Below are 26968 nucleotides of genomic sequence, written 5' to 3' on the forward strand. Positions count from 1 at the left end.
CCAGTTCCCCGTAGACACCCTAGTTCCCGTGGACACCCCAGTTCCCCATAGACACCCTAGTTCCCCATAGACACCCTAGTTCCCCGTAGTAGACACCCCAGTTCCCCGTAGACACCCCAGTTCCCCATAGACACCCCAGTTCCCCGTAGACACCCCAGTTCCCCATAGACACCCTAGTTCCCGTAGACACCCCAGTTCCCCGTAGACACCCCAGTTCCCCATAGACACTCCAGTTCCCCGTAGACACCCCAGTTCCCCATAGACACCCTAGTTCCCCGTAGTAGACACCCCAGTTCCCCATAGACACCCTAGTTCCCCGTAGTAGACACCCCAGTTCCCCGTAGACACCCCAGTTCCCCATAGACACCCCAGTTCCCCATAGACACCCTAGTTCCCCGTAGACACCCCAGTTCCCCATAGACACCCTAGTTCCCGTAGACACCCCAGTTCCCCGTAGACACCCTAGTTCCCGTAGACACCCCAGTTCCCCATAGACACCCTAGTTCCCGTAGACACCCCAGAAGCACAGGAGTAAATCCACCAGCACCTCATCTTCACTTCTCTATGTCAGATTTCCTCTCTCATCCAGCTGCTCCTCAGCGGTGTCCCTCCTTCATCTTAACTCCTTAGTCAATCTGAGCGGAGTCCTCTCTGGGCGGGTATCCTCTCTGGGCGGGTATCCTCTCTGGGCGGGTATCCTCTCTGGGCGTTGTCCTCTCTGGGCGGGTATCCTCTCTGGGCGTTGTCCTCTCTGGGCGGGTATCCTCTCTGGGCGGGTATCCTCTCTGGGCGGGTATCCTCTCTGGGCGGGTATCCTCTCTGGGTGGGGTCCTCTCTGGGCGGGTATCCTCTCTGGGCGGGTATCCTCTATGGGCGCTGTCCTCTCTGGGCGGGTATCCTCTCTGGGTGGGGTCCTCTCTGGGCGGGTATCCTCTCTGGGCGGGTATCCTCTCTTGGCGTTGTCCTCTCTGGGCGGGTATCCTCTCTGGGTGGGGTCCTCTCTGGGCGGGTATCCTCTCTGGGCGGTTATCCTCTCTGGGCGTTGTCCTCTCTGGGCGGGTATCCTCTCTGGGCGTTGTCCTCTCTGGGCGGGTATCCTCTCTGGGCGGGTATCCTCTCTGGGCGTTGTCCTCTCTGGGCGGGTATCCTCTCTGGGTGGGGTCCTCTCTGGGCGGGTATCCTCTCTGGGCGGGTATCCTCTCTGGGCGTTGTCCTCTCTGGGCTGGTATCCTCTCTGGGCGTTGTCCTCTCTGGGCGGGTATCCTCTCTGGGCGTTGTCCTCTCTGGGCGGGTATCCTCTCTGGGCGGGTATCCTCTCTGGACGGGTATCCTCTCTGGGTGGGGTCCTCTCTGGGCGGGTATCCTCTCTGGGCGGGTATCCTCTCTGGGCGTTGTCCTCTCTGGGCGGGTATCCTCTCTGGGTGGGGTCCTCTCTGGGCGGGTATCCTCTCTGGGCGGGTATCCTCTCTGGGCGGGTATCCTCTCAGTTCTCCTGAGTGGGGTCCTCTCTGGGTGGGTATCCTCTCAGTTCTCCTGAGTGGGGTCCTCTCTGGGCGGGTATCCTCTCTGGGCGGGTATCCTCTCTGGGCGGGTATCCTCTCTGGGCGGGTATCCTCTCTGGGTGGGTATCCTCTCAGTTCTCCTGAGGGGGTCCTCTCTGGGCGGGTATCCTCTCTGGGCGGGTATCCTCTCTGGGCGGGTATCCTCTCTGGGCGGGTATCCTCTCTGGGCGGGTATCCTCTCAGTTCTCCTGAGTGGGGTCTAACCTAGTCCTGGGCTGGCCATCTCTCGTCAGTGCAGGGCTGCTGAGCACCAGTCATAGAGCCCTGGTCAGGAGATACACTACATGACCAAAAGTATGTGGACACCTGGTCGTCGAACATCAAACATGCTCGTAGTCACAGCTGATCTCTGGGTCAATCCATCTGGGATCCTGCTGCTCTTGGTGAATCAAGATTTTTTTGTTGCTGTCAAACATCACTAGTAAAAATGCATGAAATGAGCTTTAAAAATTCTGAGGGAGAGTCTGCTGCAATGTTATGCCCCCCCCCCCCCTCCCATGTCCACTGCAAGGTTATGCCCCACCCCCTCCCATATCCCCTGCAATGTTATGCCCCCCCTCCCCTCCCCTCCCATGTCCCCTGCAAGGTTATGCCCCCCACCCCCTCCCCTCCCATATCCCCTGCAATGTTATGCCCCCCCCCCCTCCCCTCCCATGTCCCCTGCAATGTTATGCCCCCCCTCCCCTCCCATATCCCCTGCAAGGTTATGCACCCCCTTCCATTGTTCATCACTTCCACATTTCATTTCAATGGTTCTTCTCCCTTTGAGTTCTGTTGGAGCTTGTCTCCCGGTGGGTAGCTTCTGTTCCTGTATTAGCATCTTCTCCTACACATAACACTTTGTCCACAGACAATCCTGCGTTTTAAACCTGGTCCACATTTGTTAGATATTGTACAAAAATTATATCATTTACATTACATTTACATTTAAGTGATTTGGCAGACGCTCTTATCCAGAGCGACTTACAAATTGGTGAATTCACCTTATGACATATCGGCCTGGATGTCATAAGGTGAATTCACCAATTTATAAAATTATATCGGCCTTGGCTTCTAAAAATGTCTATTTTTCTCCTTCCTATTTCTGCTCAACTTAAACTTCAGAATGTGAATTTGGTGTGGCATTGTTAACAAGAGTCATACTGTGTAGGGCTAGGTTTCACATCTTCTCTTGCCCAGCCCTGCATACCTGTAGATGGTGAGGAGTGACAGGTTGAAGGGGTTGGGGGAGCAGCGGGGCAGGGGTGATCTCTCGCTGTCATTGTCCTGGCTCATTCTGGGTCCACGTTAGAGGTACATTCAATTATGTTAAACTTGCTGTCAGGGGAAAAACTATCATGACGTCTTCTTCTTCAATGCTGGATGACTGACTGCTCTCTCTCTCTCTCTAAACCCCCCCACCCCCTCTCCCCCCCTCCCCCCTCTCCGTGGCTTGATTACGTGGCTTGGTGACCCGAGATGGGCCTTATCAAGCAGCTCCATGGCACTCTGCGCTGTTGGGCACCACACCTTTCTCCTTCCGGTGTGTATGATTACGTGGCTTGGCGACCCGAGATGGGCCTTATCAAGCTGCTCCATGGCACTCTGCGCTGTTGGGCACCACACCTTTCTCCTTCCGGTGTGTATGATTATGTGGCTTGGCGACCCGAGATGGGCCTTATCAAGCAGCTCCATGGCACTCTGCACTGTTGGGCACCACACCTTTCTCCTTCCGGTGTGTATGATTACGTGGCTTGGCGACCCGAGATGGGCCTTATCAAGCTGCTCCATGGCACTCTGCGCTGTTGGGCACCACACCTTTCTCCTTCCGGTGTGTATGATTACGTGGCTTGGCGACCCGAGATGGGCCTTATCAAGCTGCTCCATGGCACTCTGCGCTGTTGGGCACCACACCTTTCTCCTTCCGGTGTGTATGATTACGTGGCTTGGCGACCCGAGATGGGCCTTATCAAGCAGCTCCATGGCACTCTGCGCTGTTGGGCACCACACCTTTCTCCTTCCGGTGTGTATGATTACGTGGCTTGGCGACCCGAGATGGGCCTTATCAAGCAGCTCCATGGCACTCTGCACTGTTGGGCACCACACCTTTCTCCTTCCGGTGTGTATGATTACGTGGCTTGGCGACCCGAGATGGGCCTTAACAAGCAGCTCCATAGCACTATGCACTGTTGGGCACCACACCTTTCTCCTTTTGTGTCAAGGGGGAAGTTTATTCTCCTGAGCAAACTTCCCATTCAACAGGACGATGTCAGCCAGTGTTTCTTCTGGACTGGAGGGGAAAGAGGGGGGGGCTGGTGGGTGTTGGAGCTGGGGTGTGGCTGGTCTGTTATGGACTGGAGGGGAAAGAGGGGGGGCTGGTGGGTGTTGGAGCTGGGGTGTGGCTGGTCTGTTTTTTCTGGACTGGAGGGGAAAGAGGGGGGCTGGTGGGTGTTGGAGCTGGGGTGTGGCTGGTCTGTTTCTTCTGGACTGGAGGGGAAAGAGGGGGGGCTGGTGGGTGTTGGAGCTGGGGTGTGGCTGGTCTGTTATGGACTGGAGGGGAAAGAGGGGGGGCTGGTGGGTGTTGGAGCTGGGGTGTGGCTGGTCTGTTATGGACTGGAGGGGAAGAGGGGGGGCTGGTGGGTGTTGGAGCTGGGGTGTGGCTGGTCTGTTATGGACTGGAGGGGAAGAGGGGGGGCTGGTGGGTGTTGGAGCTGGGGTGTGGCTGGTCTGTTATGGACTGGAGGGGAAAGAGGGGGGGCTGGTGGGTGTTGGAGCTGGGGTGTGGCTGGTCTGTTTCTTCTGGACTGGAGGGGAAAGAGGGGGGCTGGTGGGTGTTGGAGCTGGGGTGTGGCTGGTCTGTTATGGACTGGAGGGGAAGAGGGGGGGCTGGTGGGTGTTGGAGCTGGGGTGTGGCTGGTCTGTTATGGACTGGAGGGGAAGAGGGGGGGCTGGTGGGTGTTGGAGCTGGGGTGTGGCTGGTCTGTTATGGACTGGAGGGGAAAGAGGGGGGGCTGGTGGGTGTTGGGGCTTGGGTGTGGCTGGTCTGTGCCGGTGTCAGTGGGAGGCTGTTCTGTGGGTTGGGGAGGAGGGGTGCAGCAGGCAGGACCCCCTCCAGTCTGGTGAACTCATCCCTCATATCAGCCATGGTGGTGAGGAGGGCCCCCTCCCCCTCCAGTCTGGTGAACTCATCCCTCATATCAGCCATGGTGGTGAGGAGGGCCACCTCCCCCTCCAGTCTGGTGAACTCATCCCTCATATCAGCCATGGTGGTGAGGAGGGCCCCCTCCCCCTCCAGTCTGGTGAACTCATCCCTCATATCAGCCATGGTGGTGAGGAGGGCCACCTCCCCCTCCAGTCTGGTGAACTCATCCCTCATATCAGCCATGGTGGTGAGGAGGGCCACCTCCCCCTCCAGTCTGGTGAACTCATCCCTCATATCAGCCATGGTGGTGAGGAGGGCCACCTCCCCCTCCAGTCTGGTGAACTCATCCCTCATGTCAGCCATGGTGGTGAGGAGGGCCCCCTCCAGTCTGGTGAACTCATCCCTCATGACAGCCATGGTGGTGAGGAGGGCCACCTCCCCCTCCAGTCTGGTGAACTCATCCCTCATATGAGCCATGGTGGTGAGGAGGGCCACCTCCAGTCTGGTGAACTCATCCCTCATGTCAGCCATGGTGGTGAGGAGGGCCACCTCCCCCTCCAGTCTGGTGAACTCATCCCTCATATCAGCCATGGTGGTGAGGAGGGCCACCTCCCCCTCCAGTCTGGTGAACTCATCCTTCATATCAGCCATGGTGGTGAGGAGGGCCACCTCCCCCTCCAGTCTGGGGAACTCATCCCTCATATCAGCCATGGTGGTGAGGAGGGCCTGAGCCTGCAGGTCACTCTCCTCCTGGGGCGTGTCCTCCACTATGATGGGAAGAGAGGTGCTGGATGTGCCTTTTTGGGTGGGGAGAGTAGGGGTGAGGGTGGTGCTGATGGAGTTTGTCTTGTGGGAGGGCATGTCACTGGTGGTGTCCTTCTCTCTCTCTGCTCTCTCCTTAACGGTCTGAAAGTCTGTTTCAAACAGCCTAATGTTACCTTGCACCATGACTGTCCCAGTCTGGTAGAGGTTGATTGTTATCATGGTGCTGTCAGGGTCGTCTGTCTCTTTGACTTTCAGCTTCCACCCATTACAGAGTCCCTCTCTTTATGGAGGGGTAGTGAGAGCAGACTGCTGAGCGCCAGGCATTTGGCTGGTCAGTGAGGAAGATGAGATTACTCACGTCACCGTTTTTGTAGAGGTCTGCAAAAAGGGTTTCTGGCCTCCCCTTTAGTAGTTTCTGTTTCAAAGCTTTCCTCGTTGTGTCAATTTTGGCCTCTTGATGGTAGACAACGGATTCAGCGCTGAGGAGGAGTGGGGGCACGGTGCCTGGGGGCTCTGTTCTGCTGCCCTGTTGCTATGGCAACCGGTTTGTCTGTCTGCTGCTGTTGCTCGCAAGCGCTAATTTAGTTCAAAAAACAGCAAAAAGAGTGACAAATTATCACACAAAAAAAACAGAAGATATGTTTAAAGTTAGAGTCCGTGCTCCTTTTTGGTTCACTCACTCTGTTTGGTCGTTTGATGTAGTTGTATTAACCCCCATTGCTAGGTTTGTTCTTGCTCGTTTCTTCTGGCGAGCTTGTTAGTCTGCTGGCTAGTTCTCTCTACCTCTCCCTCTCTCTTACTCTATCCCCTCTCTCTCTCTCTCTCTCACCTCTCTTTCTCCCCCCCCTCTCTCTCTCTCTCTCTCTCTCTCTCTCTCTCTCTCTCCCCCTCTCTCGCTCTCTCCCCTCTCTCTCCCTCCCTGGTTTGACCCCAGTAAGGGACAGGGACCGGGATGGAAGCACTTAAGCAAGCACCAGGTTCCACCCACTAAAAGGTTTCTAATTTAAAGGATCTTTTTCTGGTTAAATCAAAATGCTATTACACCTAACTTTCTCCATTCTCTCTCCATAATCCCTCCATTCTCCCTCCATTCTCTTTCATTCTCCCTCCATTCTCCCTAAATTCTCTCTCCATAATCCCTCCATTCGCCCGCTATTGTCCTTCCATTCTGCCTCTATTCTCCCTCCATTCTCCACCCATTCCCTCTCCATTCGCACTCAACTGTCTCTCCATTCTCCCTCCACTCTCTCTCATTCTCTCTCCATAATCCCTCCATTCTCTCTCCATTCTCCCTCTCCCTCCATTCTCCCTCATTCTCCCTCCATTCTCCCTCCATTCTCCCTATATTCTACCTCCATTCTACCTCCATTCACCCTCCATTCTCCCCCATTGTCCCTCAATTTGCTCTCCGTAATCTCTCCATTCTCCCCACATTCTCTCTCTCCCTCCATTCTCCCTCCATTCTCTCTCCATAATCTATCTCCTTTCACCCTCCATTCTCTCTGTCCCTCCATTCTCCCTCCATTCTCTCTCCATAATCCATCTCCATTCTCCCTCCATTCTCTCTCTCCCTCCATTCTCTCTCCCTCCATTCTCTTTCCATTCTCTCTCTCCCTCCATTCTCTCTCCATAATCTATCTCCATTCTCCCTCCATTCTCTCTCTCCCTCCATTCTCTCTCTCCCTCCATTCTCCCTCCATTCTCTCTCCATAATCTATCTCCATTCTCCCTCCATTCTCTCTCCCTCCATTCTCACTCTCCCTTCATTCTCTCTCCCTCCATTCTCTCTCCATTCTCTCTCTCCCTCCATTCTCCCTCCATTCTCTCTCCATAATCTATCTCCATTCTCCCTCCATTCTCTCTCCCTCCATTCTCCCTCTCCCTTCATTCTCTCTCCCTCCATTCTCCCTCCATTCTCTCTCTCCCTCCATTCTCCCTCCATACTTTTTCCATTCACATTAATTGTCTTTCTATTCTCCCTCTATTCTCTCTCATTCTCTCTCCATTTTCCCTCTCCCTCCATTTTCCCTCCATATTCCCTATATTCTCTCCACATTCTCTCTCCATTCTCCCTCTATTTCCCTCCATAATCCCCACATTCTCCCTCCCTCTGTCCGTCTTTCCGTCTGCCCATGCAGGTCAGTACACAGTGATGATGTGTCACTTCTATCTGAAGAGGAAGATTGGCTATTTCGTCATCCAGACCTACATGCCCTGCTTCATGACCGTCATCCTCTCCCAGGTGTCCTTCTGGCTCAACCGCGAGTCTGTCCCCGCCAGGACTGTCTTCGGTCAGTAATGTGACGACAGAATTATATTGCATCTCTATGAGTCTGTCCCCGCCAGGACTGTCTTCGGTCAGTAGCGTGACAGTTTTCTGAAGGCAAAATGAAAGGAAATTCCCATGAGCACCACAATGCATTTTCCACCCAATGCGTTCTTCACCCAATGCTCTACTGAGGTTTTGTAGCATACAGCTTTGACCTACTGCAGTAGTTTTGTTGGTCTGTTGTACTTCCAACAATGTGTTGGCAGGTTGCTTAGGATTCAAACCTTCTCAAACAGCCTAATTCATAGTCTTAGTAGAGGTGTCCCAACACTCTCTCTCTCTCTCTCTCCCTCTCTCTCTCCCCCCTCTCTCCCCTCTCTCATGTCTCTCTCTTTCTCTCTCTCTCCCCTCTCTCATGTCTCTCTCTCTCTCCCTCTCTCCCCTCTCTCATCTCTCTCTCTCCCCTCTCTCACGTCTCTCTCCCCTCTCTCCCCTCTCTCACGTCTCTCTCCCCTCTCTCATGTCTCTCTCTCTCCCCTCTCTCATCTCTCTCTCCCCTCTCTCCCCTCTCTCTCTCTCTCTCTCTCTCTCTCCTCTCCCCTCTCTCTCTCTCTCTCCCCTCTCCTCTCTCTCTCTCTCTCCCCTCTCCCTCTCCCTCTCTCTCTCTCTCCTCTCTCTCCTCTCTCCCCTGTCTCTCCTCTCTCTCTCCCCCCTCTCTCTCTCCTCTCTCCCCTGTCTCTCCTCTCTCTCTCTCCCCTGTCTCTCCTTTCTCTCCCCTCTCTCTCCCCTCTCTCTCCCCTCTCTCTCTCACCCCCTCTCTCTCTCTGTGAGCTGTACCACATACAAGGTTTTTTAATTGCATTCTTCCCACCCCACACTAAGACACCCCATCCCACTACCTTTTCAATCTTGTTTTTATCATATGCTTTGCTATTGTACTGACAGCACTATCAGGCATGATTGATTGAGCTGTTCTGTGTTATAGTAACGTGGGTATTTCCTTAAACCGTTATTTTAATAAGTCCAGGTTGCATCACAACCGGCCGTGATGTGGAGTCCCACAGGGCGGCGCACAGATGGTCCAGCGTCATCCGGGTTTGGCCGGTGTAGGCCGTCATTGTAAATAAGAATTTGTTCTTAATTGACATGCCTAGTTAAATAAAGGTTAAATAAAAATGAAATATTTTTTTTTATTTTTTTTTATTTTTTTTAAATAGAATAGTTTTCATTTTTCATAACTTCTTTTCTTGGTCAGTAGGTACCCAGCATATCTCTCTCTATTTGTCTGTTTCTTCCTGTTTCTCTCTGTTTTTCTAAGTGTCTCCACCTCTCTGCGTTGCATACGCCACCTTGGGCCAGAGAGTTACGGAAACAATGGGAAAATCTCCTCGTGGAAAATGCTTGAAACCAGCCTTGGTTTGTCCTTCTCTCCATTATGTTTCTCCTTCCTCATCTCTCTTCATAGGTGTGACCACCGTGCTGACCATGACCACTCTTAGCATCAGTGCCCGTAACTCTCTGCCCAAGGTGGCGTATGCCACAGCCATGGACTGGTTCATAGCAGTCTGCTATGCCTTCGTCTTCTCTGCTCTCATTGAGTTCGCTACCGTCAACTACTTCACAAAGAGGAGCTGGGCCTGGGATGGGAAGAAAGCCATGGAGGATACGCGTAAGGTGTGTGTGTATTTGTAGGTGGGTGGATAGGTGTGTGTGTGTGTGTTGTGGGTGTGTTTATGTTTGTATGTGTTGTGGGTGTGTTTATGTTTGTGTGTGTGTGTGTGTGTGTGTGTGTGTGTGTGTGTGTGTGTGTGCACGTCATTACACAGCTCAACCTGCCAGTCTCCAGGCTCTGTTAGGGTCTAGGCTCTGCCAGGGTCTAGGCTCTGCCAGGGTCCAGGGTCTGCCAGTGTCCAGGCTCTGCCAGGGTCTAGGCTCTGCCAGGGTCCAGGGTCTGCCAGGGTCCAGGCTCTGCCAATCTCCAGGCTCTGCCAGGGTCCAAGCTCTGCCAGTCTCCAAGCTCTGCCCGTCTCCAGGCTCTGCCAGGATCCAGGCTCTGCTAATCTCCAGGCTCTGCCAGTCTCCAGGCTCTGCCAGGATCCAGGCTCTGCCAGGGTCCAGGGTCCGCCAGTCTCCAAGCTCTGCCAGTCTCCAAGATCTGCATTGTCTCCAGGCTCTGCCATTCTCCAAGCTCTGCCATTCTCCAAGCTCTGCCATTCTCCAAGCTCTGCCAGTCTCCAGGCTCTGCCAGTCTCCAGGCTCTGCCAGTCTCCATGCTCTGCCAATCTCCAGGCTCTGCCAGGGTCTAGGCTCTGCCAGAGTCCAGTCTCTGCCAGCCTCCAGGCACTGAGGCAGTCCACTATCTCCTGCTAGCATTTATCCTCCCCTAGCTACTGGCTTTGTCTGTGGGCTGGGCATGCATCCGTTTGTCTGTGGGCTGTGCATGCATCCGTTTGTCTGTGGGCGTGCATGCATCGATTGTGTGTGGGTTGGGCATGCATCGATTGTGTGTGGGTTGGGCATGCATCGATTGTGTGTGGACTGAGCATGCATCGATTGTGTGTGGGTTGGGCATGCATCGATTGTGTGTGGGTTGGGCATGCATCGATTGTGTGTGGACTGGGCATGCATCGATTGTGTGTGGGTTGGGCATGCATTGATTGTGTGTGGGTTGGGCATGCATCCGTTTGTCTGTGGGCGTGCATGCATCGATTGTGTGTGGGTTGGGCATGCATCGATTGTGTGTGGACTGGGCATGCATCGATTGTGTGTGGGTTGGGCATGCATCGATTGTGTGTTGGTTAGGCATGCATCGATTGTGTGTGGGTTGGGCATGCATCGATTGTGTGTGGGTTGGGCATGCATCGATTGTGTGTGGGTTGGGCATGTATCGATTGTGTGTGGGTTGGGCATGCATCGATTGTGTGTGGACTGGGCATGCATCGATTGTGTGTGGACTGGGCATGCATCGATTGTGTGTGGGTTGGGCATGCATCGATTGTGTGTGGGTTGGGCATGCATCGATTGTGTGTGGACTGGGCATGCATCGATTGTGTGTGGACTGGGCATGCATCGATTGTGTGTGGGTTGGGCATGCATCGATTGTGTGTGGACTGGGCATGCATCGATTGTGTGTGGGTTGGGCATGCATCGATTGTGTGTGGGTTGGGCATGCATCGATTGTGTGTGGGTTGGGCATGCATCGATTGTGTGTGGGTTGGGCATGCATCCGTTTGTCTGTGGGCGTGCATGCATCGATTGTGTGTGGACTGGGCATGCATCAATTGTGTGTGGGTTGGGCATGCATCGATTGTGTGTGGGTTGGGCATGCATCGATTGTGTGTGGGTTGGGCATGCATCGATTGTGTGTGGACTGGGCATGCATCGATTGTGTGTGGACTGGGCATGCATCGATTGTGTGTGGACTGGGCATGCATCGATTGTGTGTGGACTGGGCATGCATCGATTGTGTCTGGGCTGGGATTGTATCTGTTTGTGCGTTGTTTGATTTATTCCGTAAAATAAAAAATTGTAGATCTTTGGATAGCTGGATTGTTTATTCATGTATGATCAGAAGACTATTGATACCTTAACAAGTTACACTGTTATATTGATACTCTCTACTATTGATACCTTACTCTTGAAACTCCCCATCCCGGATCCGGGATCGTGACTAAAGCCTCAGGCTCATTAGCATAACGCAACGTTAACGATTTCTGAAAATCGCAAATAAAATGAAAATAATGTGCCTACTCTCAAGCTTAGCCTTTTCTTAACAACACTGTCATCTCAGATTTTCAAAATATGCTTTTGAACCATAGCAATTGACTAATTTGTGTAAGAGTATGCTAAGATAGCTTATAGCATTTTGAGTAGCATTTAGCACGCAACATTTTCACAAAAACCAGATAACCAAATAAATAAAATCATTTACCTTTGAAGAGCTTCGGATGTTTTCAATGAGGAGACTCTCAGTTACATACCAAATGCGCAGTGTTTCCTGAAAGCGTCTGTGTAGGAGAAATTGCTCTGTTTTGTACATCACATTTGGCTACCGAAACGAACCGAAAATTCAGTCACCTACAACGTCAAACTTTTTCCGAATTAACTCCATAATATCGACCGAAACATGGCAAACGTTGTTTGGAATCAATCCTCAAGGTGTTTTTTCACATATCTCTTTGATATATCGTTCGTTGAAGCCTGCATTCTTCTCTGAATTCTGTGGAAAAATACTTGCAGCTGACTTTTGCGCACCAATTTCGGCGCAGGACACCGGGCGGACACCTGGTAAATGTGGTCTCTTATGGTCAATCTTCCAATGATATGCCTACAAATACGTCACAATGCTGCAGACACCTTGGGGAAACGACAGAAAGGGCAGACTTACTCCTCTCGCATTCACAGCCATATAAGGAGACAATGGAAAACAGAGCCTCAAAAATCCTGCTCATTTCCTGGATGCCGTCTCATCTTGGTTTTGCCTGAAGCTCACGTTCTAGGGCACGCACAGAAAATATCTTTGCAGTTCTGGAAACGTCAGAGTGTTTTCTTTCCAAAGCTACCAATTATATGCATAGTCGAGTATCTTTTTGTGACAAAATATTGCGCTTAAAACGGGCACGTCTTTTTATCCAAAAATGATATAGCGCCCCTAGTTTCAAGAGGTTAACTAGTTACACTGTTATATTGATACCTTAACTAGTTAAACTGTTGTATTGATACCTTAACTAGTTACACTGTTATATTGATACCTTTACGAGTTACACTGTTATATTGATACCTTTACTAGTAATGTTGCACTATTGATACCTTAACTAGTTACACTGTTATATTGATACCTTAACTAGTTACACTGTTATATTGATACCTTTACTAGTTACACTGTTATATTGATACCCTTACTAGTTACACTGTTATATTGATACCTTTACTAGTTACACTGTTATATTGATACCTTTACTAGTTACACTGTTATATTGATACCTTTACTAGTTACACTGTTATATTGATACCTTTACTAGTTACACTGTTATATTGATACCTTTACTAGTTACACTGTTATATTGATACCTTTACTAGTTACACTGTTATATTGATACCTTATGTTGTACTATTGATACCTTTACTAGTTACACTGTTATATTGATACCCTTTGTCACGCCTTGGTCTTAGTATTGTGTGTTTTAGTTTATTAGTTAGTCAGACCAGGGTGTGACATGGGGTTATTATGTATTGTATTTCCGTATTGGGGTTTGTAGTGTTTGGGTTGGTAGTTGATTAGGGGTGTGTGTGTGTGTTAATTAGGTTGGCTGCCTGAGGCGGTTCTCAATCAGAGTCAGGTGCTTCTCGTTGTCGCTGATTGGGAACCGTATTTAGGTAGCCTGTTTTTCGCCTTGTATTTCGTGGGTGATTGTTCCTGTCTCTGTGTAGGTTGCACCAGTCAGGCTGTATTAGGTTTCGTTCTGTTTGTTGTTTTTTGTATTTATAGTTATTCGTGTATAGTTCGTTCGTTTTGTCTTCACATAATAAACATGAGTAACTTACACGCTGCATTTCGGTCCGACTCTCCTTCAACAACAAAAGAACGCCGTTACACCCTTACTAGTTACACTGTTATATTGATACCTTTACTAGTTACACTGTTATATTGATATTATACCTATACTGTACTATTGATACATTAACTAGTTAAACTGTACTATTGATACATTAACTAGTTAAACTGTACTATTGATACACTGTACTATTGATACCTTAACTAGTTAAACTGTACTATTGATAGACTGTACTATTGATACCTTAACTAGTTAAACTGTACTATTGATACATTAACTAGTTAAACTGTACTATAGATACCTTAACTAGTTAAACTGTACTATTGATACACTGTACTATTGATACCTTAACTAGTTAAACTGTACTATTGATACCTTAACTAGTTAAACTGTACTATTGATACCTTAACTAGTTAAACTGTACTATTGATACATTAACTAGTTAAACTGTACTATAGATACCTTAACTAGTTAAACTGTACTATTGATACACTGTACTATTGATACCTTACTAGTTAAACTGTACTATTGATACCTTAACTAGTTAAATTGTACTATTGATACCTTAACTAGTTAAACTGTACTATTGATACATTAACTAGTTAAACTGTACTATAGATACCTTAACTAGTTAAACTGTACTATTGATACACTGTACTATTGATACCTTAACTAGTTAAACTGTACTATTGATACCTTAACTAGTTAAATTGTACTATTGATACCTTAACTAGTTAAACTGTACTATTGATACCTTAACTAGTTAAACTTTACTATTGATACATTAACGAGTTAAACTGTACTATTGATACCTTAACTAGTTAAACTGTACTATTGATACACTGTACTATTGATACCTTAACTAGTTAAACTGTACTATTGATACCTTAACTAGTTAAACTGTACTATTGATACCTTAACTAGTTAAACTTTACTATTGATACCTTAACTAGTTAAACTGTACTATTGATAACTTAACTAGTTAAACTGTACTATTGATACACTGTACTATTGATACCTTAACTAGTTAAACTGTACTATTGATACACTGTACTATTGATACCTTAACTAGTTAAACTGTACTATTGATACCTTAACTAGTTACACTGTACTATTGATACACTGTACTATTGATACCTTAACTAGTTAAACTGTACTATTGATAAACTGTACTATTGATATTATAACTAGTTGCACTGTACTATTGATACCTTAACTAGTTAAACTGTTGTATTGATACCTTAACTAGTTAAACTGTACTATTGATACACTGTACTATTGATACCTTAACTAGTTAAACTGTACTATTGATACACTGTACTATTGATACCTTAACTAGTTAAACTGTACTATTGATACCTTAACTAGTTACACTGTACTATTGATACACTGTACTATTGATACCTTAACTAGTTAAACTGTACTATTGATAAACTGTACTATTGATATTATAACTAGTTGCACTGTACTATTGATACCTTAACTAGTTAAACTGTTGTATTGATACCTTAACTAGTTAAACTGTACTATTGATACACTGTACTATTGATACCTTAACTAGTTAAACTGTACTATTGATACACTGTACTATTGATACCTTAACTAGTTAAACTGTACTATTGATACCTTAACTAGTTAAACTGTACTATTGATACCTTAACTTGTTAAACTGTACTATTGATACACTGTACTACTGATACCTTAACTAGTTAACCTGTAATATTGATACCTTAACTAGTTAAACTGTACTATTGATACACTGTACTATTGATACCTTAACTAGTTAAACTGTTATAGTGATACCTTAACTAGTTACACTGTACTATTGATACCTTAACTCGTTAAACTGTACTATTGATACACTGTACTATTGATACCTTAACTAGTTAAACTGTACTATTGATACCTTAACTAGTTAAACTGTAATATTGATACCTTAACTAGTTAAACTGTACTATTGATACACTGTACTATTGATACCTTAACTAGTTAAACTGTACTATTGATTCCTTAACTAGTTACACTGTACTATTGATACATTAACTAGTTAAACTGTACTATTGATACATTAACTAGTTAAACTGTACTATTGATACACTGTACTATTGATACCTTAACTAGTTAAACTGTACTATTGATACACTGTACTATTGATACCTTAACTAGTTAAACTGTACTATTGATACACTGTACTATTGATACCTTAACTAGTTAAACTGTACTATTGATACCTTAACTAGTTACACTGTACTATTGATACACTGTACTATTGATACCTTAACTAGTTAAACTGTACTATTGATAAACTGTACTATTGATATTATAACTAGTTGCACTGTACTATTGATACCTTAACTAGTTACACTGTACTATTGATACACTGTACTGTTGATACCTTAACTAGTTAAACTGTACTATTGGTACCTTAACTAGTTAAACTGTACTATTGATACATTAACTAGTTAAACTGTACTATTGATACCTTAACTAGTTAAACTGCACTATTGATACACTGTACTATTGATACCTTAACTAGTTAAACTGTACGATTGATACCTTAACTAGTTAAACTGTACTATTGATATTATAACTAGTTGCACTGTACTATTGAATCCAGTTTAACTAGTTAAGGTATCAATAGTACAGTGTATCAATAGTACAGTTTAACTAGTTAAGGTATCAAAAGTACAGTGTATCAATAGTACAGTTTAACTAGTTAAGGTATCGATAGTACAGTGTATCAATAGTACAGTTTAACTAGTTAAGGTATCAATAGTACATTGTATCAATAGTACAGTTTAACTAGTTAATGTATCAATAGTACAGTTTAAACTGTACTATTGATACACTGTACTATTGATACCTTAACTAGTTAAACTGTACTATTGATACACTGTACTATTGATACCTTAACTAGTTAAACTGTACTATTGATACATTAACTAGTTAAACTGTACTATTGATACAATGTACTATTAATACCTTAACTAGTTAAACTGTACTATTGTTACACTGTACTATTGATACCTTAACTAGTTAAACTTTACTATTGATACACTGTACTATTGATACCTTAACTAGTTGTAACGGCGTTCTTCGTTTGTCGCAAGAAAGTCGGACCGAAATGCAGAGTGTTTTTTACTCATGTTTTTTAATGAAAACAAATGACGATTACATGAAAATACTGAGACAAATACAAAAACAACAAAACGGAACGTGAAACCTAAATACAGCCTATCTGGTGAAACTACACAGAGACAGGAACAATCACCCACGAAATACAAAGTGAAACCCAGGCTACCTAAATACGGTTCCCAATCAGAGACAACGAGAATCACCTGACTCTTATTGAGAACCGCCTCAGGCAGCCAAACCTATGCAACACACCTACTCAGCCGCAATCCCAATAACTAAAAAACCCCACTACGAAATACAACAACATAAACCCATGTCACACCCTGGCCTGACCAACTAATTAACGAAAACACAAAATACTAAGACCTTGGCGTGACAGAACCCCCCCCCTAAGGTGCGGACTCCCGGACGCACCTCAAAACCATAGGGAGGGTCCGGGTGGGCGTCTGTCCATGGTTGCGGTTCCGGCTCGGGACGTGGACCCCACTCCATAAATGTCATAGTTCCTCCCCTTCGCGTCCTGGTTTGATCCACCCTCGCCGCCGACCATGGCCTAATAGTCCTCACCCAGAACCCCACTGAACTGAGGAGCAGCTCGTGACTGAGGGGCAGCTCGGGACTGAGGGGCAGCTCGGGACTGAGGGGCAGCTCGGGACTGAGGGGAAGCTCGGGACTGAGGGGCAGCCCAGTACTGAGAGAAAGCCCAGCACTGAGAGGAAGCCCAGTACTGAGAGGAAGCCCAGTACTGAGATGAAGCCCAGCCAGGCAGTTGAATCCGGCAGATCCTGGCTGACTGCGGATCTGGAAGAGTCTGGTTGACTTGCGGATCTGGAAGAGTCTGGTTGACTAGCAGATCTGGAAGAGTCTGGTTGACTGGCAGATCTGGAAGAGTCTGGTTGACTGGCAGATCTGGAAGAGTCTGGCTGACTGGCAGATCTGGAAGAGTCTGGCTGACTGGCAGATCTGGAAGAGTCTGTTTGACTGGCAAATCTGGAAGAGTCTGGCTGACTGGCGGATCCTGGCAGACTGACGGCTCTGGCTGCTTCATGCAGACTGACGGCTCTGGCTGCTCCATGCTGACTGGCGGCTCTGGCTGCTCCATGCAGATTGACAGCTCTGGCGGCTTCTTGCAGACTGACAGCTCTGACTGTTCCTTGCAGACTAACAGCTTTGGCAGCTCCTTGCCGACTGGCAGCTCCTTGCAGACTGGCAGCTCCTTGCAGACTGGCAGCTCCTTGCAGACTGGCAGCTCTGGCTGCTCCAAGCAGACTGACAGCTCTAGCTGCTCCATGCAGACTGGCAGCTCTGGCTGCTCCATGCAGACTGGCAGCTCCTTGCAGACTGGCAGCTCCTTGCAGACTGGCAGCTCCTTGCAGACTGGCAGCTCTGGCTGCTCCAAGCAGACTGACAGCTCTGGCTGCTCCAAGCAGACTGGCAGCTCTAGCTGCTCCATGCAGACTGGCAGCTCTGGCTGCTCCATGCAGACTGGCAGCTCCTTGCAGACTGGCAGCTCCTTGCAGACTGGCAGCTCCTTGCAGACTGGCAGCTCAGGCTGCTCCGAACAGGCAGGAGGCCCCGGCAGCGCTGGAGAGGAGAAAGGCTCCGACAGCGCAGGAGAGGCGAGGCGCACTGTAGGCCTGATGCGTGGTGCTGGCACTGGTGGTATTGGGCCGAAGACACGCACAGGAAGCCTGGTGCGGTGAGCTGCTACCGGAGGGCTGGGGTGTGGAGGTGGTACTGGATAGACCAGACCGTGCAGGCGCACTGGAGCTCTTGAGCACCGAGCCTGCCCAACCTTACCCGGTTGAATACTCTCGGTCGCCCTGCCAGTGCGGCGAGGTGGAATAGCCCGCACTGGGCTATGTAGGCGAACCGGAGACACCGAGCGCAAGGCTGGTGCCATGTAAGCCGGCCCAAGGAGACGCACTGGGGACCAGATGCGTAGAGCCGGCTTCATGGCATTTGGCTCGACGCTCAATCTAGCCCGGCCGATACGCGGAGCTGAAATATACCGCACCGGGCTATGCACCCGCACTGGGGACACCGTGCGCACCACTGCATAACACGGTGCCTGCCCGGTCTCTCTAGCCCCCCGGTAAGCACAGGGAGTTTGCGCAGGTCTCCTACCTGGCGTCGCCATACTCCCTGAAAGCCCCCCCCAAGAAATTTTTGGGGCTGATTCCCGGGCTTCCATCCACGTCGCCGTGCTGCCTCCTCATTCCAGCGCCTCTCCGCTTTAGCCGCCTCTAGTTCCTCCTTGGGGCGGCGATATTCACCAGGCTGAGCCCAGGGTCCTTTTCCGTCCAGTTCTTCCTCCCATGTCCAATTCTCCAAGTGGTGCAGCCTCTCCCACTGAAGCTGCTTCTGTTGCCTCTCCTGTGGCTCCTGCCTGTTAACACGCTGCTCGGTCCGTGTGTGGTGGGTGATTCTGTAACGGCGTTCTTCGTTTGTCACAAGAAAGTCGGACCGAAATGCAGCGTGTTGGTTACTCATGTTTTTTTAATGAAAACAAATGACGATTACATGAAAATACTGAGACAAATACAAAAACAACAAAACGGAACGTGAAACCCTAATACAGCCTGTCTGGTGAAACTACACAGAGACATTCCCTTGTCAGTCTCGTTCTGAACGTTGCATAATTCATAAATCTGCACAAACCCCGGTCTCAGTATTTATTTACTAACAAGCTAAATGATAACATAAGATACACATACACTCATAGTCTAGGACTAGGTTATTGGTTAGAACTTAATACAATGACAACAGCGGACCGACACAATATGACACGTGTTACACGTGTTAGATTTAAAGAGAGAGAGAAAAGCAACACTTGAAATATTTGTAAACTATGCTTAATTTAGCCCTAACACCTTGCCCCGAACTGCCTCTCTTATGGGTAAGAGGTATTATAATGCATGTATTTACATGTTGAAAATCTCTTTGGGGTATCTCTGTTGAGTGTCTCCATTGGGAATCTCCGTTGGGTATCTCTGTTGGGTATCTCTGTTGGGTATCTCTGTTGGGTATCTCTGTTGTGTATCTCTGTTGTGTATCTCTGTTGGGTATCTCTGTTGTGTATCTCTGTTGTGTATCTCTGTTGTGTATCTCTGTATCTGTTGGGTATCTCGTTGGGTATCTTGTTGGGTATCTCTGTTGGGTATCTCTGTTGTTGTGTATCTCTGTTGGGTATCTCTGTTGGGTATCTCTGTTGGGTATCTCTGTTGGGTATCTCTGTTGGGTATCTCTGTTGGGTATCTCTGTTGGGTATCTCTGTTGTGTATCTCTGTTGTGTATCTCTGTTGGGTATCTCTGTTGTGTATCTCTGTTGTGTATCTCTGTTGGGTATCTCTGTTGGGTATCTCTGTTGGGTATCTCTGTTGGGTATCTCTGTTGGGTATCTCTGTTGGGTATCTCTGTTGGGTATCTCTGTTGGGTATCTCTGTTGGGTATCTCTGTTGGGTATCTCTGTTGGGTATCTATGTTGGGTATCTATGTTGGGTATCTCTGTTGGGTATCTCTGTTGGGTATCTCTGTTGGGTATCTCTGTTGGGTATCTTTGTTGGGTATCTCTGTTGGGTATCTCTGTTGGGTATCTCTGTTGTGTATCTCTGTTGGGTATCTATGTTGGGTATCTCTGTTGGGCGTCTCTGTTGGGTATCTATGTTGGGCGTCTCTGTTGGGTATCTTTGTTGGGTATCTTTGTTGGGTATCTTTGTTGGGTATCTCTGTTGGGTATCTCTGTTGGGTATCTATGTTGGGTATCTCTGTTGGGTATCTCTGTTGGGTATCTATGTTGGGTATCTCTGTTGGGTATCTCTGTTGGGTATCTATGTTGGGTATCTCTGTTGGGTATCTATGTTGGGTATCTATGTTGGGTATCTATGTTGGGTATCTATGTTGGGTATCTATGTTGGGTATCTCTGTTGGGTATCTATGTTGGGTATCTATGTTGGGTATCTCTGTTGGGTATCTATGTTGGGTATCTCTGTTGGGTATCTCTGTTGGGTATCTCTGTTGGGTATCTTCGGATGATCTGGTCTTTCGTCTTCAGGTGTAAGTCTCTGATTGTCCGCAAGATGTCACAATGTCGTTTCTCTTAGTTGTCTGTTTCCTTGCACTCGTTCCCCAGCTTGGGAATGGAAGCTGTGTAGATAACTGATGATTCACCTTGTTAGATACTCCAACATAGCCTAAATTGTTCAGAGGTTTCATTTGTTTTCAACCTTGTGTTGCATTTGAGGGTCGTGACTACTCGTGGACCTCGTCTGCAGCGCTTTGTCCTCTAGTCTGATATGTCAATTCTTAACTCAGATGTTTTATACCCCCGGGTAGAAAGGGGGCGTTTCTGTCTTCATGACACTCTCTCTGGGTTCCCTGGAGCGTAGCTAGTTACGAGGCAAGGTATCACCATTTACAGTGCCTTGCGAAAGTATTTGGCCCCCTTGAACTTTGCGACCTTTTGCCACATTTCAGGCTTCAAACATAAAAATATAAAACTGTATTTTTTTGTGAAGAATCAACAACAAGTGGGACACAATCATGAAGTGGAACGACATTTATTGGATATTTCAAACTTTTTTAACAAATCAAAAACTGAGGGCGTGCAAAATTATTCAGCCCCTTTACTTTCAGTGCAGCAAACTCTCTCCAGAAGTTCAGTGAGGATCTCTGAATGATCCAATGTTGACCTAAATGACTAATGATGATAAATACAATCCACCTGTGTGTAATCAAGTCTCCGTATAAATGCACCTGCACTGTGATAGTCTAAAATCACAGGCTCATTGTCACAAGAAAAATTCTCTTTGATCTGGATGTTTTCTACACAGCGTGTAGAATTATAACATCCTCATTTAACCTTTAATAACATCATAAAATAGACATACATTTTCATATTCCATCCATCATTATGCCCAACATTTGGCTGATCAAATCTATTGTCCGATCAAATCTATTGTCCCAAAGTCCATTTAATGCATGCTACAGTTCTAAGGTAGACTCTCCATACGCTACACACAGACCTTCCAGTCCATTTAATGCATGCTACAGTTCTAAGGTAGACTCTCCATACGCTACACACAGACCTTCCAGTCCATTTAATGCATGCTACAGTTCTAAGGTAGACTCTCTATACGGTACACACAGACCTTCCAGTCCATTTAATGCATGCTACAGTTCTAAGGTAGACTCTCCATACGGTACACACAGACCTTCCAGTCCATTTAATGCATGCTACAGTTCTAAGGTAGACTCTCTATACGGTACACACAGACCTTCCAGTCCATTTAATGCATGCTACAGTTCTAAGGTAGACTCTCCATACGGTACACACAGACCTTCCAGTCCATTTAATGCATGCTACAGTTCTAAGGTAGACTCTCTATACGGTACACACAGACCTTCCAGTCCATTTAATGCATGCTACAGTTCTAAGGTAGACTCTCTATACGGTACACACAGACCTTCCAGTCCATTTAATGCATGCTACAGTTCTAAGGTAGACTCTCCATACGGTACACACAGACCTTCCAGTCCATTTAATGCATGCTACAGTTCTAAGGTAGACTCTCCATACGGTACACACAGACCTTCCAGTCCATTTAATGCATGCTACAGTTCTAAGGTAGACTCTCCATACGCTACACACAGACCTTCCAGTCCATTTAATGCATGCTACAGTTCTAAGGTAGACTCTCCATACGCTACACACAGACCTTCCAGTCCATTTAATGCATGCTACAGTTCTAAGGTAGACTCTCCATACGCTACACACAGACCTTCCAGTCCCAAACACTAAAGGAAAAAGCATTATTCTGCTGCTCTAAAATGTACGATGGGCGTGAGGTGTCATAACCCCCCTCCATACCTCTCCCACTCTGCGGGAGGTAGAGGTATCTCTGTAGAGCTGATCCTCACAGGCCCGCCATGACACTATTTATACCTTTACTAGTAATGCTGTACTACTATTGATACTATTGATGCCCTGATTTTGTTTACAGCCAATCATCCTTTAATAAATTGCTTCCATCGTTTTCACTGAAGCCCCAACGTCATTCTAGAATGTCTATTCTTTTCCTTCTTTACTACTGTTGCTATAGTACTTCGCTTACTAAGGGAAAGTTGTGTTCAGAGCCAAGATGTTTCCTCATTTAAATAGGATTCAATGTTATCAATATGAAGTTAGAATGAAATACTGAAACAATGTTTTCCTTTTGTCCTTCTCCTGACCAGAAAAACCCTACGGCTCTGTCCAAGAAACCCAACAACACCTGTTCATCTGGGGTCAGCTACACTCCCAACCTGACTAAGGACAATGCCATCTCCACCATCTCCAACAGCGCAGACATCCAGCTGAAACTGGCTGAGGTCAAGACCCCCGACCCCAAAAAGACTTACAACAGCGTCAGCAAGATCGACAAGATGTCCCGTATAGTGTTTCCTGTTCTTTTTGGGACATTCAACCTGGTTTACTGGGCTACGTACCTCAACAGGGAACCAGTGATCAAAGGAGCTGTGAACCCCTATACATAGAAGGAGAAGGCCAGGGAAGTGTTACCTATGGAGTGCATTACTTTTGATCAGGGCACATGAGGTTAGGGTTAGGTTTAGAGTTAAGGTTAGGGTTAAGGTTAGGGTTAAGGTTAAGGTTATGGTTAGGGTGTAGGTTAAGGTTAGGGTTAGGTAGAGTTAGAGTTAGGGGCTCTGGTCAAAAGTAGGGCATTTTATTATATTTCTGGAATAGCGTGCCATTTGTGACAGAGTCTCCTGTTTCACCCCATTACACTATACCACTACACTATACCACTACACTATACCCCTACACTACACCACTACACTATACCATTACACTATACCACTACACTATACCATTACACTATACCACTACACCACTACACTATACCACTACACTACACCACTACACTATACCATTACACTATACCACTACACCACTACACTATACCACTACACTACACCACTACACTATACCATTACACTATACCACTACACCACTACACTACACCACTACACTACACCACTACACCACTACACTATACCACTACACTACACCTCTACACCACTACACTATGCCACTACACTATACCACTACACTACACCACTACACTATACCACTATACCACTACACCACTACACTACACCACTACACTACACCACTACACCACTACACTATACCACTACACTACACCTCTACACCACTACACTATACCACTACACTACACCTCTACACCACTACACTATGCCACTACACTATACCACTACACTACACCACTACACTATACCACTATACCACTACACCACTACACTACACCACTACACTACACCACTACACCACTACACTATACCACTACACTACACCTCTACACCACTACACTATGCCACTACACTATACCACTACACTACACCACTACACTATAGCATTACACTATACCACTACACTATACCACTACACTATACCACTACACTACACCACTACACTATACCATTACACTATACCACTACACTACTACACTATACCACTACACTACACCACTACACTATACCACTACACTATACCACTACACTATACCACTACACTATACCACTACACTATACCACTACACTATACCACTACACTATACCACTACACTACACCACTACACTATACCATTACACTATACCACTACACCACTACACTATACCACTACACTACACCTCTACACCACTACACTATACTACTACACTACACCACTACACTACACCACTACACTATACCATTACACTATACCACTACACTATACCACTACACTACACCACTACACTATACCATTACACTATACCACTACACAATACCACTACACTACACCACTACACTATACCATTACACTATACAACTACACTATACCATAACACTACTCCCCTACACTATTCCACTACACTACACCACTACACTATAGCATTACACTATACCACTACACTATACCACTACACTATACCACTACACTATAGCATTACACTATACCACTACACTACACCACTACACTATAGCATTACACTATACCACTACACTATACCATTACACTATACCACTACACAATACCACTACACTACACCACTACACTATACCATTACACTATACAACTACACTATACCATAACACTACTCCCCTACACTATTCCACTACACTACACCACTACACTATAGCATTACACTATACCACTACACTATACCACTACACTATAGCATTACACTATACCACTACACTACACCACTACACTATACCACTACACTATACCACTACACTACACCACTACACTATAGCATTACACTATACCACTACACTATACCACTACACTATACCACTACACTATACCACTACACTACACCACTACACTATACCATTACACTATACCACTACACCACTACACTATACCACTACACTACACCTCTACACCACTACACTATACTACTACACTACACCACTACACTACACCACTACACTATACCATTACACTATACCACTACACTATACCACTACACTACACCACTACACTATACCATTACACTATACCACTACACTACACCACTACACTATACCATTACACTATACAACTACACTATGCCATAACACTACTCCCCTACACTATACCACTACACTACACCACTACACTATACCATTACACTATACCACTACACTATACCACTACACTACACCACTACATTATACCAGTACACTATACCACTACACTATACCATAACACTACTCCCCTACACTATTCCACTACACTATTCCACTACACTATACCACTATACCCCTACACTACTACACTACACCACTACACTATAAAGCTACACTATACCATAACACTACTCCACTACACTATTCCACTACACTATACCACTACACTATACCACTACACTAAACCACTACACTATTCCACTACACTGCACCACTACACTACACCACTACACTACACCACTACGCTACACTACACCAATACACTACACTACTACACTACACCACTACACTACACTACACTACACCACTACACTATACCACTACACCACCACACTATACCACTACACTATACCACTACACTACACTACTACACTATACCAGTAAACCACTACACTGCACTACTACATGACAATACTTCACTACACCACTACAATACACCACGACACTCTATCACTACACTATACCACTATACCACTACACTAAACCACTACAGACATACGGTTGCATAAACTGGACCCACATACTGCTATCATATCGACACAATGCCAAGCAATTAATCCCTTATTCTACTCAACATGGTTTACTAGGAGAGTTATGATCTTAATCCCTTATTCTAATCATCATGGTTTACTAAGAGAGTTATGATCTTAATCCCTTATTCTAATCATCATGGTTTACTAGTTGAGTTATGATCTTAATCCCTTATTCTAATCATCATGGTTTACTAGTTGAGTTATGATCTTAATCCCTTATTCTAATCATCATGGTTTACTAGTTGAGTTATGATCTTAATCCCTTATTCTAATCATCATGGTTAACTAGTTGAGTTATGATCTTAATCCCTTATTCTAATCATCATGGTTTACTAGTTGAGTTATGATCTTAATCCCTTATTCTAATCATCATGGTTTACTAGTTGAGTTATGCTCTTATTGTTTTCATCTCAACACAAACTATAATAAAAGAGCTATAATATGGATATAGTCATAGAAATAGAATTTCTAGAATGGGCTTAGAGCCTCTAACCCTGGCAATTTGACAGGTATACGTATGGGTACTTTCCGTATGTTTGACCTGGTATTGCGATGCAACCCCAATCTACAGATAGTATTTCTATGGGAATAGTATTGCCATGTTTGCCTTGACTCTTTCTACGGTATGATAATACAGCTTCTACTTTCTTAAAACAATCCTTTCTTTTGCTCCTCCTTGTTTCTAGAACTCCAGATAGTCACCACTGATGATTAGTTTCTGCCACCAACACTGCATCCCAAATTGCACCCTATTCCCTATAAAGTGCACTACTTTTGACCGGACCCCAAAGGGCTCTGGGCCCTATAGGGAACAGGGTACCATTTGGAGCAGGTAAACTCGACCGGGAACATTTGGCATTTACGTTATTTTCTCACACAGGTCCAGATGCTTTCTGTTGCTAAAAGGACAGCGAGGCCAAATGCTATGCAAAATAATGTCTCTACGCTATACCCACGGTATTAGTACTATATGTCCACTGTAATACTACTCTATGACTACTGTATTAGTACTATATGACTACTGTATTAGTACTATATGACTACTGTATTAGTACTATATGACTACTGTAATACTACTCTGACTACTGTATTAGTACTATATGACTACTGTAATACTACTCTGACTACTGTATTAGTACTATATGACTACTGTATTAATACTATATGACTACTGTATTAATACTATATGACTACTGTAATACTACTCTGACTATTGTATTAGTACTATATGACTGCTGTATTAATACTCTATGACTACTGTAATACTACTCTGACTACTGTATTAGTACTA

At 46.0% G+C, this 26968-nt stretch overlaps 1 protein-coding gene across 1 annotated transcript in view; it reads left to right on the forward strand.

The window, feature by feature from the left end:
• LOC135513318 (gamma-aminobutyric acid receptor subunit alpha-5-like) overlaps positions 1-24740 on the forward strand; it is a 98560-nt gene extending 73820 nt beyond the window's left edge. Inside the window, exons 8-11 of the mRNA XM_064936234.1 lie at positions 7587-7739; positions 9183-9391; positions 16383-16385; positions 22642-24740. Coding sequence (XP_064792306.1) covers positions 7587-7739; positions 9183-9391; positions 16383-16385; positions 22642-22941 — 665 coding nt within the window. The 3' untranslated portion in view covers positions 22942-24740. The remainder of the gene's footprint in view (positions 1-7586; positions 7740-9182; positions 9392-16382; positions 16386-22641) is intronic.
• Positions 24741-26968: the final 2228 nt, after the last annotated feature.

The sequence above is a fragment of the Oncorhynchus masou genome, chromosome 24, assembly GCF_036934945.1.
Source record: "Oncorhynchus masou masou isolate Uvic2021 chromosome 24, UVic_Omas_1.1, whole genome shotgun sequence".
NCBI lineage: Eukaryota > Metazoa > Chordata > Actinopteri > Salmoniformes > Salmonidae > Oncorhynchus > Oncorhynchus masou.